General features: G+C 36.8%; 1 protein-coding gene across 1 annotated transcript in view; it reads right to left on the bottom strand.

Annotated features, from left to right (window-relative positions):
- Window positions 1–868: 868 nt before the first annotated feature.
- Window positions 869–14,673, bottom strand: part of LOC123311362 — a 1,278,848-nt gene continuing 1,265,043 nt past the window's right edge. The window contains exons 31-33 of the mRNA XM_044895271.1: window positions 6,801–6,904; window positions 5,011–5,112; window positions 869–2,382 (exon numbers count right to left, since the gene is read on the bottom strand). Of these exons, the coding sequence (XP_044751206.1) occupies window positions 2,369–2,382; window positions 5,011–5,112; window positions 6,801–6,904 (220 nt within the window). The 3' untranslated portion in view covers window positions 869–2,368. The remainder of the gene's footprint in view (window positions 2,383–5,010; window positions 5,113–6,800; window positions 6,905–14,673) is intronic.

The following is a 14,673-nucleotide window of genomic DNA, read 5'->3' as shown; positions in this document are numbered from 1 at the left end:
CAATTTATAAACATTCTTCAAAACTAATTTTTTCGCTGCATATTGCTGAAATTTTATGATCACTGGCCGTGGTTTTTCACTGACCTTGCCGACCCTGTAGCATGTAGCGATGTTTTCTTGAGGTATTTTGATGTTCATTTTATCCTTACAAAGTTGGATGAAAATTTCCCTTGTATCTCGATCCTGTTCTTTCGGAAAGTTGTAAACACATATATTGTTTACCTTCTCGTTCTGCTGAACTTTGTCCATTTTCTCTTCAAGAATCCTTATCGCATCGGTATGTTTATCAACAGTTTTTTGGAAGGTAGCTAGTTTTTCCTCGACCTTGGCTAGTAAAGTACCAATGAATTCTTCATCGCAGAGCAGTTCTCGAAGCGAATCTTTTATAGCATTTTTAATGTCACCTGTTGTTTTTGGAGGCATACTTAATTTCACAAATCTTGATGGTATGCTTGATTAAAACAATTATTTCTTAGTTTGGAGATTCAGTTTATAGGGAGCGATACGAAGGCACGTCTCATACGTTGCGCATCTGGACGGTGAACTGTTACAATATTTAGTCAAAGACGCACCATGTAGATCAGAATCAGCTAATATTTTTTTGAGATCGACTCAAAAATCACAGGCGACCGACAGTTTGAGCACCCCTACTCTAGGGTATTATCTAGCGTTTTAAGTGTCCCTTAAACGTTTTCGAATGAAACCATAGCAGAGTGTCACCTAAATAGCCTCGGGTGTCCTTCAAATACAGGGATTGTTGGTCAAAACTGGTATAAAGCCTATGTGTACGTGCAAACTCAAGAAAATTGTAATAATTCATTTGGGCAGGAATAAAGTTTTGAGAGAATAATATATATAGAACTCACAATTTTGCATTTTTGTATATTTTATTAAATCTTTCATTCTCGCCCTTACATATGTAGTTACATTTAAACAAACATACACTCAGATATAAATAAATTCCTAGGAGGTAGAAAGAAGATTGAACCAAAATAACTGCTGTTATAGGTATTGAGCAAAGAGGCTGTTCGAAGAGAATATTACAAAATACAATTCAATTGAAGTAATAACATTATTAAGTCAAATTTGGCACAATATGGAGTATCAGAAAATGTAGTAAAAAATAATATTGATGAAAACTTCATTCACAAGAAACAACAGCAAATGTGTATATGTTAGCACATAAGTTTATGAGGAAATTTTTGATCTAGATCTTCCCAGTACAATTTTCTCACCCAATTGATCCGTCATTTCTGATCAGCTCAATTTAAGGAACTTCTCGTTAGACAGTGCTCTATAACGAAATATTATTTGTGAGTTGAATGAATATCTTCCAAAAACAAACGCAATATACAAAAATATAAATGCAAACACATTCTAAAAAAATGATTGATATCGATCAAGGAGAAAAGTAGGTCAGATTTACTTGATTTTCCTTGCATTGAAATTATTTTTAATGAACATCTATTGAATGAAGTTTCACCTGTAATAATTATCTTCCATAAACTCAAATCTATTGACAAACAGTAATTTTTAAGATGAAAGAATAGTATTAGAAATTATATTTTGAACGAAATCCAATATCTATATATGTTTCTATTTTGATATTGTTCTTGATGGTAATTTACTAGTGGATAACAAACTTGACATATGCAATACTACTTACAGGAAATTTATCAGTTAATTGTTTCGAATTGAGCAATTCAGTTAACTAAGATTTTTAACGGGGTTATGTAGATTATATCGCATATACTTAATTAGATTCAACAAGTTCCTGCAAAGACTTTCTTGAAAAAATCTGCAAATCGAAGCTTTTGTGCGGAAATAATTTATTTTGAGAATAACATACCCATTCCACTTATTACTCAGCTTGCATAAAACATTTTTGAAAACTTCTATCCATGATACTCAAACCAAACTATATCAACAAGTTTACTTCTCTTAACACCTAAGTTAGGTTATTCCACTTGAAAACAGAATATATATTCCGAAAAATCAATAGAAATCAACTCCTTATTCACAAGTTTTCAATAATCTTGCTGCTATGAGGTCATCACATAATGTCAAGGAAAATTTCTTATGGATTTCATTTCCAAGATAAAAACAACATATTATGCTAATTTACTTACCCCAAAAATACATTTTAGTTCCTATATTGATATATCTAGCACGTATCAAGTATTTCCTAAATATTCGTATGATATTCAATAATAATATGAAAATGCTCTAGCGCTTCCATTAATGATTTATTTCTTGATTGTTTCGAATTACGTTAATATTTCTAAAATTTATACATCATCAGAAGAGGGGAAATCAAAAAAAGAAATATGTTTTTGAGGTATGATCAACAAGTTATGAAATCCATACTTTATTGTGTCATTTCTGAAAAGTTCAAAATCATTATGAGCTTAGATTATTCTTCTGAAAAAAGGAGATGTACGACAAAGTATATGTACCTTTGTATTCATAGTGATAACAGAAAAATGATGCGAATAACGAACACTGAACGATAACAATTTCACGTTAAAACATATGTTATCTACTTATATGGAGTAACAATTTTTGGATCAGTGAGTAGAATGAACTCATTCTTCCGAAGAAATAATAATTAATAATTATTAATTATACGCATGAGTGGAGGAGGATCTACCTGAAAATGTCTTTATGCCCAAACATTTATAAAACATACTTCCAAATGTCGCCAGAATTCATTCACACCAGCTATTATGTAGGTGATATCTTTGAGAACAAATTTTGTAATGATTTCTAATGAAGGATTTAAATAATCACCACAAATATCGAATAAAAGTTCTATAGATATAAAAACATCGAAATCGAGATTGTAGAACATCTTGCTTGAGCAATAGTAATTAATTATTTGGTTGATATTATTCTCTGAAGAACATTGAGTATCTTATGTGGAATTCTTATTTACGTACGTTAACGATTCTGCAAAAAACTTTTCAAACTGGTGCGCAATTAATCGAGTATTTTCTTTTCCTTCTTCCTTCTCTATTAAGACCAGCACGCACCTAATTAAACTGCTTATTATATATTTATGTTTCATCGTCGTTATTATTAATATTGATGAGAGAGACTGAAGATCAACATAAAAAGAATTAAATGTTTCGGATCATAAAATTCGCACTAATCCACTACAGTACTAAAAGTGGAAAATTAAGTACAGCCTAATATTTGTTCAACGTACAGGCTGAATCGACAACCCTTTTTCATTTTCCACCATAACTTTTCATTCAGGCTCATCAAAAATATGCATTGATATGACGATTTTTTTCTGGAAACTTCATTGCCGTTTAGCAGTGTTCGTAAATGTATAAATTAGATCCTTTAGACCAGTTTGCACCAAACGCACTTAGTGTTAATTGTCCCTTAAAATGAACCCTTAACTCAAATTACGTTGCACCAACTGTTAAGTGACATTCAAATGGCTAAAACTAGCCTTAAATTTAAGCGCTTCTGTAATTACCACTTAGGTATTCAAGGGCGGGATTCTAACCTATAATAATTTGTTGAACTCATAAACTGGCTGCAGAACTGCTGTGGTTTTTCTAATAACGTCAAGTACCTGTTATTTGACAATTCATTTCATTATCAATAATAATGCTGATTCAGCAACAAAAAGTTGTCACTCTTTGATAATAATATAATAGTTTACTTGACACTGACTGACAGGACAATAAAGTTAGGTTAATGAAATGACAACGATCATCTTCAACCGGCCAACCAATGAAAAGGCTTTATTGGACTAGAATGAAGTTGCACCAAAATAAAAAACTGAAATATCACTACTCATTTTAAGAGGGATTGGTGCAAACGGGCCTTAGTCTGTTTTTGAACATCACATCCATATATTCTTCATTTGAATTTTTTTGTGCGCTAATCGGGTAAGTACACACAACGAAGTGAATCGTTAATACAAGTCGGACATTCGAAATTACAAAAAGTCGATCCTAAGCAACGAGAGAAGATAATGATGGTTTTTTAATGTTGTTCGGAAACGAAGCGAAACACATCATTTCTACGAAATCAATGAAATTTTCTTTTCAATGCATAATTTTTAATGGCCATGGTTTGATGCCTGAAAATTTTAATATAATGGAAAATTAACGGCATACAGACAAGAATTGAATTCTGAAAAATTAAAAACTATCGGATAACGTAGGCTTTAGAACAGGGAGTGGTACAGTTGGGGAGAAGGTCCAACCCTGGCAACCTTGCCCTACCATATGTTCAGGTAATAACCAGTCCTGAGTAAAACAGAATTTTTCTTTTACCAGTGACTTACACGTACTTCAGGACGTAGGTTGAATCGAGCTTCCATTATTAGAAGCTCCTCTAGTCACACCAAAGGATCATCATCTCATTTAGAAACAGCCTATGTAATAATGCTAGTAGTACATGTGCAGAAACTGGGTATTTATATTTTGCCATTCATATTGATTTCCCAAAATACTTTTCCTAAAAACTGATCCTCTTTATTCCTTCATGCTCCAATGGGTTCATGTTCACTCTCAATTATTATGATACCTTTTCATCTGTTCCATAGTGTGACATTGACTTTTTTCTACTCTCTATTTGCTACTTATTGGAATGTCATGGCGATTTTTTGGCAGTATGTTTTATGTTTCAATACTGGACGTACAAGGTTTATTATTTGATACAATATTTTCGTTTCGCAGTTCGCACTTAAAATAAGCAATTTGAAACCCACTCAAAAATATTAGTTTCAAATTCATAGTAATTATTTACCTAATGCGAAAGTTCGTTATAATGAGTCATAGTGTTGTTTTCCAATCCTTTGATATCTGAATTCACTTGGTGTTCAGATTCGTTTATGACACGATATGGTGTTTTAAGACTGTGCAAGTGTGTAAAGAAACGAAACACAGAATCGAGTTCCAGGAGGTTCGAAAAAATCAGAAGATTAGTGTTGATTGAAAGTATTATGTATTTCTAATCCGCCACTACTCGTTTCTACGAGGGACTTACGCGAAGCACTAAGAATGGTTGAGGAGTTTTCTCTGCCCTTGCGCGGGAGAGTGGTAGAGGTAGCCCCTAAACTACAGTCTCTTGGCTTCCACACTGGCGACCCTACAACATACATTTTCAATTATATTCATAGGTCAGTTGAACGTACTCAATTTTCAAGATCTGCCGCATGAGTGAAATTGAATAATACGTCTTAGAAAAGTATGATGTTGATTTATGAATTTTTCTGCAACATCATTTAATTCATTTTTACTCCATTTAGAGAAATCTGAATAATCGTTCGTACACTTAGAAAATCTGCATATTGTTGGAATCTTTTTTCTATTGCTGAAAAAAATTCTTTTTTCTGTTAATATTTTCAGAATTCTGAGATTGCCTTTATAAGAATTGAGAAACTTACACCTTATATTATTTATCATATCAATATTGCTGTTATCGAAAAAATATCTTGTTTTTAATATTTATTGATCAAAAATTAGTAATTAATATTAATAATAGATTAAATAGGAGAAATAATTTCAGGAAAGTGAGTACGTATGCCAAAAACTTTTATTCAGGGTCGTTTGAAATCCAATAGACATAAAGCACTACAAGTAATGATGCAAAAGCAAGGGATGCTATAATAGTAAAATGTGAATAAAATTGCGAAAAGACACTGGTTAAGAACTCGATTTGATTCAAAAAATAATTTCCAAAGAAACCCAACAGCATATATTGTAAGCCGAATGAAATAAATATCAGAATTCGATGCTTACCCCTGAAAAACGAAGTAATTTGCTGAATCCTTTATGATAAGTCCACTTAATAATTGATTGATTTCTTCAACATTTCTGTTTTTTCTGACTTGTTTTCGGATTTCAAAATATGTACTTCTTAAAAAAAGCTCATGGCTACTTTCCGAAGTTTGGTAATTCGCGCTTCGCCACCTTGTGCACACTAATGCAGCCAATATATAAGAGCCGCTGTCCACCAAAATTCGGTACCGAATTCAGCACTGAAATTTGGATTGTTCACAAATCACATGCGCATGCTATTGATTTGAAATTTAAGTACTGAATTCAGCACTCAAAGAAGGAATTCTTAAGAATCTCAAGCGTATGGAATTAATATTAAATGTAAGTAGTGAATTCAGCACTTGAAGACGGAATACTTACAAGTCACATGCGCGAGCAGTTAATATAAAATTTCAGCACTGAATTCAGCATAATGGCAAGTCGCATGAACTTAGTCGATGATATGGTGGCAATAGTTAACCAGTGTCCGCTCAGAAGCTTGATACATATCACTTATGACTATCAAGAATGCATGTTAAGGAAGTGTGTATTGTGTTTATATAGAAAAAAAATATATATGATTTGGTGTTGTGATTAATTTTCATGTCATTTCCAATAAAACATTTTATTCAATTCATTCTTCGAATGGCGTTTCCATCGGCAAGTCAGGTGAAGATGATATAATGCTTCCTCTTCTGTCAGGTGCATAGTGCTGTGTGTTTTCAGACTTTCCCGACAGATAGCACTCTATGCAAGTTGGACTTTCACTGGTTAATATTTTGGCCGAGTTCTTCAGAGAAGACTTCAATTTTCTTGGGCTTTTTTTCTGGATGTCCCAATGATTCAGACCTCCATCTTTAGAACGTCGACTGAATTTAGGGCTGAAGTTATTAGGACCTTCCTTTTTGATACGATTTGGACTTCTTACTATCGGAGACTTTTTTGGGGATGGGTTTGAGGATATTGGCACATCGGAAATCATGTCCAATTCAATTATTTTCTTGTTGATCTGCTTACCTAATTCATCTGTCTTAACAGGCTGAAAGTCTTCAGGATTATGAGAGGATTGGATCAATTTCGCTTGACTTCCGGTGCTCCCTGCTGACAAAGTTGAGGTAGTGCTGAAAGAATAATAAAAAACGTTTTGTGAAAATATTTGAAAAATATAATAAATTCATGGTGAAACTGCATAATTGCATGAGGAAGATGTTCTTTTTATCGATAGCTTGGAAATTAAGATTGATAATAATGATATTATGTTTACATTGAATTCTGGTGCTGAATGCAACATCATTTCAACAGAGGTTCACTTCAAACTAGGATCAGTAGAAGAAATATCAAATGCAAGGGTATCTATCACTGATGGCGTTCGCTAAAAAAATGGTGATGGCGAGAGGATCTGCCTTATAAGGGGTCAATATCATAAAATAATATTTTATGTTGTAGATAATGCTGACACACAAATACTAAAATTGCAAAGTTGTTTAAATTTGAATCTGATCAAGTACATTATTATTCACCTTATTTATTCGATCAAAGAATTAAAATTTAAGGATAAAGCTCAAGTAGTTAATTCTTTTATGGAGGTTTTCAATAAATTGGTTGATATTCCTGCTGAAACTCGTCACTTGAAACTGAAGGAAAACGCCATTAGATTACATGATGAATCTTCAAAATTATGCACTTTTCCGAAACCTGTTAAACCATATTCTCCATCAGGAAAAAACTTTGACCTCACATCTCCGCCACTCCCAATTCTCAAGTGGTTGGGGTTCAGGAATGTCACCCGTAGGGACCTTTGCAGAAATATTCAGATTCACTGTAACTGCCTAGACGTGCATGTCACGTTGTTTCAGCTTAGAAAAAATAGCAATAGATAAAGTTGTTAAGAATCACTGTGCTTTTATTCAAAACAAAAGGAGACGTGTTCAGGATAGCCAGTGGCTGAATACACACCCCTTAACAACTCCCTTTGGAAGATACACATTCTTTCGTATTGCAACACTGCATAGCGGAAACTGATATTCTTCGGTTGCGGCTGTCCAAGTTGCACACATTTTTAGCTCCGATTAAGGAGCCTTGGATTAGGGAAGGCGAGGTGAGGGGCCTCTCCTTCAAAGGTGGTAGGCTCTTCTGCTCTCCCAAGGATACTAATCCGAGGGCGTGTATACTTGCTTCCACTGATTAAAGGGCTCAATTACTAACAAGTTTCTGTTTCAGAGATCCGGTAGGGCTTCAGATTCTAGACTGTAGAGGACCGCTGAAGAATTTAGTGGTATGTTCGGCACACCTTCTCTACGACTCCCCGAACCCACCGCCATCAAGGGAATTGGAGGAGCTGGTTAAATTATGTTAACAGAAAAGATGGCCCTTGCTCGTTGTGTGTAAAGCTAATGCCCACCACATTATATGGGGTAGCACTGGGGGTCAACCCGAGGGGTGAGGCTTTCTGTACCCAACAAGTGATGATGAGCCCTTCGAGTAGAAGGGAGGTGCTACTTTGTGTAGCAGGTCCATCGCTGACTTCATAGAGAATTGGCGTTTAGCAACGGAAGCTGTGTGTGGATATTTCAAAGTTTGGATATAAAGGTGATTCTGTTCAGGAGACAGAACGAACCTTTTAGAAGTCTGTAAAAGTTCTTTTTTATTGATAATAAGACAAATAATAATAATACTTTATTCATCCTGTCAGACAATTGTACATGTATAGGACAAGTTAGAGAAAAAAAAACAAAATCGAAATAGAAAACTACTCACAAGAATCAGAAAAATATTCAGCAACAGAATAATAACATCTACTAACTAAAATAACTTTAACTGCTTTTTTGAATTCATTCAACTTAAGACTTCGCAATGATTAAAGTAGGTGATTAGAAAGTTTGGTGAACTTATTTTCGTTTTCTTTGGTATAGATCAAACATTTGAGAATGAAAATCCAGGCCAGGGTACTGATTACCGATTACTGATTACTGGGTGTGTTGGAAGGATAAACCAAACCTGCCACTAGAGCGAGCAAGCGGTCTATTGTAACACACAGGCAAGCTCATAGAGCTAGATCTCTCCCTCCAGTCCCATCCTGTCCAAAAAGGTGATGATGTCGGAGGGGGAGTGATTCTTGATTTCCTCTAAGATCATCTTCGGAGAATCAAATACTCCATGTCTAACCCTCTCTGCCGCCGGGCAGTCACAGAGGATATGCTCAATTGTTTCGTCCTCCTCTGCAGAGCGGGTCATTGACGATGCTAAGCTTTTTAGGGTGGGCTCTGAGTCTACAGTGTCCTGTGAAAGCCGCCATAATTGATCTCAGATTTGTTCTAGAAAATCCTAGCCAACGAATGGTGTATGAGCTGGGAGGCACTGAAATAGCCCTATGCGAGTGACGCATTCCAGGACGGTTGCGCCAGTACTCCAGGACCTTTTGCCTTATCCAGCTGTTGTTTCGGTCCCTGATTAAGGAATTGGAAATTCCTATGCTGGGTTCCAGGCCAATAAGCGTTGATGTTGCGCCTTCTCTCGCTAGAGCATCCGATGCATCGTTGCCCCTGAAGCCAGAGTGTCCAGGTACCCAAATCAGTTGCGGTCTGTTTGAACTTCCTAGTTTGGAGAGTTTAGATCTGCATTGAAATACCTGTGCCGAGTTGCATTTGTCTGCCGCGAGAGATTTAACCGCAGCTTGACTATCCGTTAGGATTTTTATCGCACAACCAATGTTAAGCAAATGGCTTGCGCACAGATCAATGGCGAAGATTTCTGCCTGAAAATCTGTCGCCGACTTTCTCAGACTGGCACTGAGTTCAGTCAGCGGTCTACGACTGTAGACTCCGGCTGCAGATCCCTGACTGGCTCTGGAGCCATCAGTAAACCAGCAAGGTCCTTGTAGATAGAATTCCTTGTGACGGAGCCATTTGTCTCTGCTTGGAATCAGAGAACTGAAGGTTCCACCCGTGCTGGTTCTAGTGATTATCTGATCAGTTCTTATGCCCATCATATCGTCTGTCTCCAGTTGGACTGAAAGACGACTGGGCACGAAAGTGAGTTCGTCAGGCTCATATGCGGTAAGGTAGTGCAGCCTGTGGGTTGCTAGTCTTGCCTCTCCCTGGACAAAAATGTGAAGGGGAGGGATGTCTAATAGCATCTCCATGGACGCAGTTGGAGTCTACCTCTCAAGTCTTTCCACAAATCCTTTGGCAGGCCCATAGGGAGTGCCTGGCTTTGTGGATGTGGAGGCCAGGGTAAGGAGGCCATTTTCAATTAAAACCGGTCTACAGGAGGACCTAGGCTCCACATTAAATATCATACGCAAGATCTTCTTCTGTATAACAAAAACTCTGCCAACGTTACCCCAGAGTAGGATATTGTATGATAGGTGACTGTACAGCAAACTGTAGTATATGTTGAGGACGGAACGCAATGGAAGTGAATTCCGAACTCTACTCAAAGTAAAGTAAGAGCGATTGAGTTTTTTACAGACAGAATCGATATGTGTGCTCCACTTCAAGTTGGAATCGATCTGGACACCCAGGAAGATTCTGATCAACTTATAATATTGAAAGACTTTTTTTCCTTGTCTGAAGAAAGCAGCAATCGAGATTTCATAGTAAAATATTGTAAATAAAATTTTTTTTAACAAGTTAAATGAAAATTATTTTCCGGTAAATGATTCTGTTGATAAAGACCGACAGTTCATTTTCAGTATCATTTATAAGACGCTCCGTTGCACTTAACGCGCGAATGTTTAGGACGCTGACTGACGGTCTTGGAGTTGAAGATGCAGCTGACATCATTCATTCGTTTTGAGGTATAAACAGTCATATCTGTGAAATTCATGCGGTATCAAATGACTTTGTTTTTTTTAAGTTTGGTCGAGTACATACACGCGGCTGACGTGTAATCCACCATCGTTTATGCAGCTGACGGTTATTCTCCCATTCGGAATGATTTGAACAATCAATATTACGGATTATGGTGCGGTACCGAATCACTTGAAAACTTTTTTTTTCGGCAACTTTGACACGTCGCCAGCATTAGCCCCACTATTGGCGCGGCGACTGACGTTCACTTGCTACTTTCGTGATACTTGAACATCAATCTACCCCCAAAATGAATTTCATGCGGTATCAAATCACTAAAGAAATAGTACGCTACCTCATATACTATAAAGCTTCCTACCAGGCATAAAACATGCTCAGAGGAAGAAAGCTTAAGACATCTCCTAGAGGCTCATTTTCCGGGCTTCACAGAGAACAACAACACGCAGGGTGAGCGCCAACGACATGCCTCACGAGAGGACTGGAAGTTGGCTTCACTAGTGGTGACACAGTCTCGAATCCTATGAGCTATTAACGGATTCGAGCCCTACAAGGCGGCTGGTGAGGACGTCATAGTACCGGCAAGGGGCAGCCCCTTGCCGGAACTATGCCGTCCTCAGGAGCTGGATGTGTTGTCTTCCCCACTAATCCACATACTCCGAGCGAGTCAAGCTCGGTGCGGGTTGTTTTCATCTCCAAACCTGGCAAACCAACGCATACGAGAGCGAACGACTTTCGTCTAAAAAAGCTACGGTTTCCTCGGACAGCCCGTCGACCGTCGCGTCCAGAACGTCAACCGTCGAGGATAGCGATTTCCGCCCGAAGTGGTTTGCTAGAATTGAGTAGGAATTAGTTCGTCGGCTACATTTGTGTGCGGAGCGGTTGATTTTGTTAGTGAAAATAACACGAAATGAGAAATATTTGAAAATGGACCCAGAAAAATTTATTGTAATGTTATTGCTGGAAGAAGAAGAAGAGTAACTAGTGATGACAACCATCAAAGATTCGAATAATGAATTATTTTTGAGACGTCATACGGAAGGTGCCTTCAATATTACAGTGCACGGGAGCCTTTTTAGAAATGAAATGAAATTTAGGGACTAATTCAGAGTCTCCAAATATTATTTTTATTTATTTATTTATTTATCTCTGTACAATTGGGATCCAAACGGGGTGAACCCCATATATGGTATCCACTAACTTTTATATGTAACAAGACAAAAAGGAAAAAAACCGTATTCGAACAACAATGAAACATCCAAAAAAATTCTCCTTCAAAATACGTTTTGCGGCTGCAGATTTTATCACAAAAATATCAAAAAGTTTGGAATACTGATTGACGTGTCTAGAGATCCTGATCATTGGAGAATTCTGGGAAGAATTCGTCCGCATGAACGAATACATTGTAAATGTCTTAAGGTACCAACAAATACCTAATTATTATTATTCTATCAATATATTAAGACGAACAGCTACAAATACGCGCCAGTTGTCCTCTTAAATGTTTATTCATGTGAAATTTTTGTTCAAGTTCATCTTGGCTTGAAATTTTCTTTAATTCCTATTACTTATATTGATGCAAGATTTTTTGTTGAAGAATTTTAACATTCTAGTAACTATCTGTTAATTCCTTCGGGGGATACCCATTCCCAACCACTGCATCATATGCATTTCATCTTCGGGTTAATATTTTTGAAATCTACAACTGATGTATATTCAAATTTCAGCCAAAGAAGATAACGAACATTAACTCTCCTCAAGCCTCAAGCTAGTGCATAGTATATTATGATACTGATCTCTTGTATTTTACATGCAAATAAGTCAAATAACTGGATTTGGTATGCCTTCAATCAGTTTGTATAAATGTTGCGTTAAAAAACGCAACCAAGGAACGAACGAAAGTTCCTAGGGATCTTGCCGCGTACCTGCTTCCCAAATATGCCCATATATGGTAATGAGCTGAATCCGCAAAGATCATTGGTTGTCACACATGTGACGCAAAACTTCCCCAGACGCTCTTCCAAGGGATGGACCGCGGTACCCACGCCACATTAGCCGAGAATTACTCAAGAAACAAAGGCGTTCGACCCAAGCACCACAGGGGTGCAGTTCTTGTTGGCATTCCCTCTCATTTTAGTTTTGTTCTTCTCTCGTTGTCTCGTTAAAAAGTCTTCAAAACCGTGATAAGCAGTGTGTTTCGCTTATCATCATCTTTTATCCGTACTAGTGAAAAGTAATCAGTGAACCGTGTCCGACTGAATTACCAGTACAACTGAGTTTGGCCGAGTATCTAAACAGAAAGCTTAAGCAGAGTTGAGGTTCCCAAAACACAGGACACTCATATCGATCAAAAAGAGGACAATTAGGTTCCACCCGAAGGTCTCAAGCAGACGATTGGGGTATACTTTGAATTGCCTGCAACCTGCAATAAATCTAAAGCTAAGGGATATAAGGTCAGAAAATTCCATTTACTCATACAGCGGTTCAGAGCTAGGAACGTGAAAAAACCCAGTTTCTAGTAACACTGATGTTTTTGCTCAAATAACAACAAAATGCTCAAATAACAACAAAATGAATGAAATTTGGTGCCGGAAATCTAACATCTGATTTTAGATGTTTTTAATGTGCTGATTCCAAAAATGCCACCAGATTTTTTCTATCAGCTCTAGTTTCTGAGATACACGTTACAGGTTAAATGGTATATTTTTTTCTGATAAAGGTCAACAAATGTGTTCTTTTACATAACGGTAACAAATATGGCTCAATTCCTATTGGCCATTCTACTACCATGAAGGAAGAATATGAAACAATAGCATTAGTTTTGAGAAAAATTAAATACGAAGAACATCAGTGGTCAATTTGTGTTGATTTGAAAATGATTAACTTCCTCCTTGGACAGCAGAGTGGTTATACAAAATATCCTTGTTTTTTGTGCCTTTGGGACAGCAGAGCTAAAAATGAGCACTGGGTTAACAAAAATTGGCCTTCAAGAGATGTCATGATTCAAGGAATACAAAACGTGATCAACGAACCTTTGGTTTCAAGAGAAAAAATCTTACTTCCGCCCTTGCATATCAAGCTAGGCCTAATGAAGCAATTTGTGAAGGCTTTAAATCGAGATGGAAATTGTTTTGGGTATTTGTCACGTAAATTTCCTGGCATTAGCACGAAAAAACTAAAAGCTGGTATATTTGATGGTCCTCAAATAAGGCAACTTGTTAAAGATCCACAATTCACCACATCACAATGAACGAGACTGAATCTAACGCTTGGAGTTCATTTGTTCAAGTAGTACAAAATTTTCTTGGCAATCATAAAGCAGAGAATTTCGTAGAATTAGTGGAAACTATGCTTTCAAATTTTAATATTCTCGGCTGTAACATTAGTATAAAAGTTCACTACCTCCACAGCCACCTAGATCGTTTTCCAGAAAACTTAGGTGATTGTAGTGAAGTACAGGGGGAAAGATTCCATCAGGATATTAAAACTATGGAAGATCGTTATCAAGGACGATGGGATAGCCACATGATGGCGGAATACTGCTGGAGCCTTCAGCGAGACTGCCCTAGTAAACTCCATTCTAGAAAATCGTATAAAAGAAAATTTTTATGTGATTAGTGACTAATGTAATTATGTAAATTAAGTTTTTGCAATAAATACTTAAATCCATGTGTCTTTGTTTTTTTTTACTGTCAATAGTAATATTAATAATAATAATAATAATAATAATAATAATAATAATAATAACTCGCGAACCACGGAGCCTTCCTATTCCGAGCTGCACAGAGAGCCTTGGAGAAGCTCGGTATAACCGGCGTGTCGATCGATCCTGAGCGTGCTGGAGCACCGATCACTCAAGCGGACCAAAGAAGGCTAGCAAGACTGATCCGGAAGTCTCAGTCGAATACATTACTCGAACATCATATGAGTAAGAGCCTGCACTCCATATTTTTCAGGAGTTTAAAAGACCAAGATCTGTCGGAAGAATTGTCTTTCGCCTTTCTAAAGTCGGCTAGCCTTAAGTCAGAGACGGAGGGATTTGTGATGGCGTGTCAGGATGGAGTAATAAATACCAGATGGTA

Source organism: Coccinella septempunctata, chromosome 4 (assembly GCF_907165205.1).
Source record: "Coccinella septempunctata chromosome 4, icCocSept1.1, whole genome shotgun sequence".
NCBI classification, from domain to species: Eukaryota; Metazoa; Arthropoda; class Insecta; order Coleoptera; family Coccinellidae; genus Coccinella; species Coccinella septempunctata.
The sequence above is the reverse complement of the archived record's forward strand: the minus strand, read 5'-3'. Positions and strand labels throughout refer to the sequence as shown.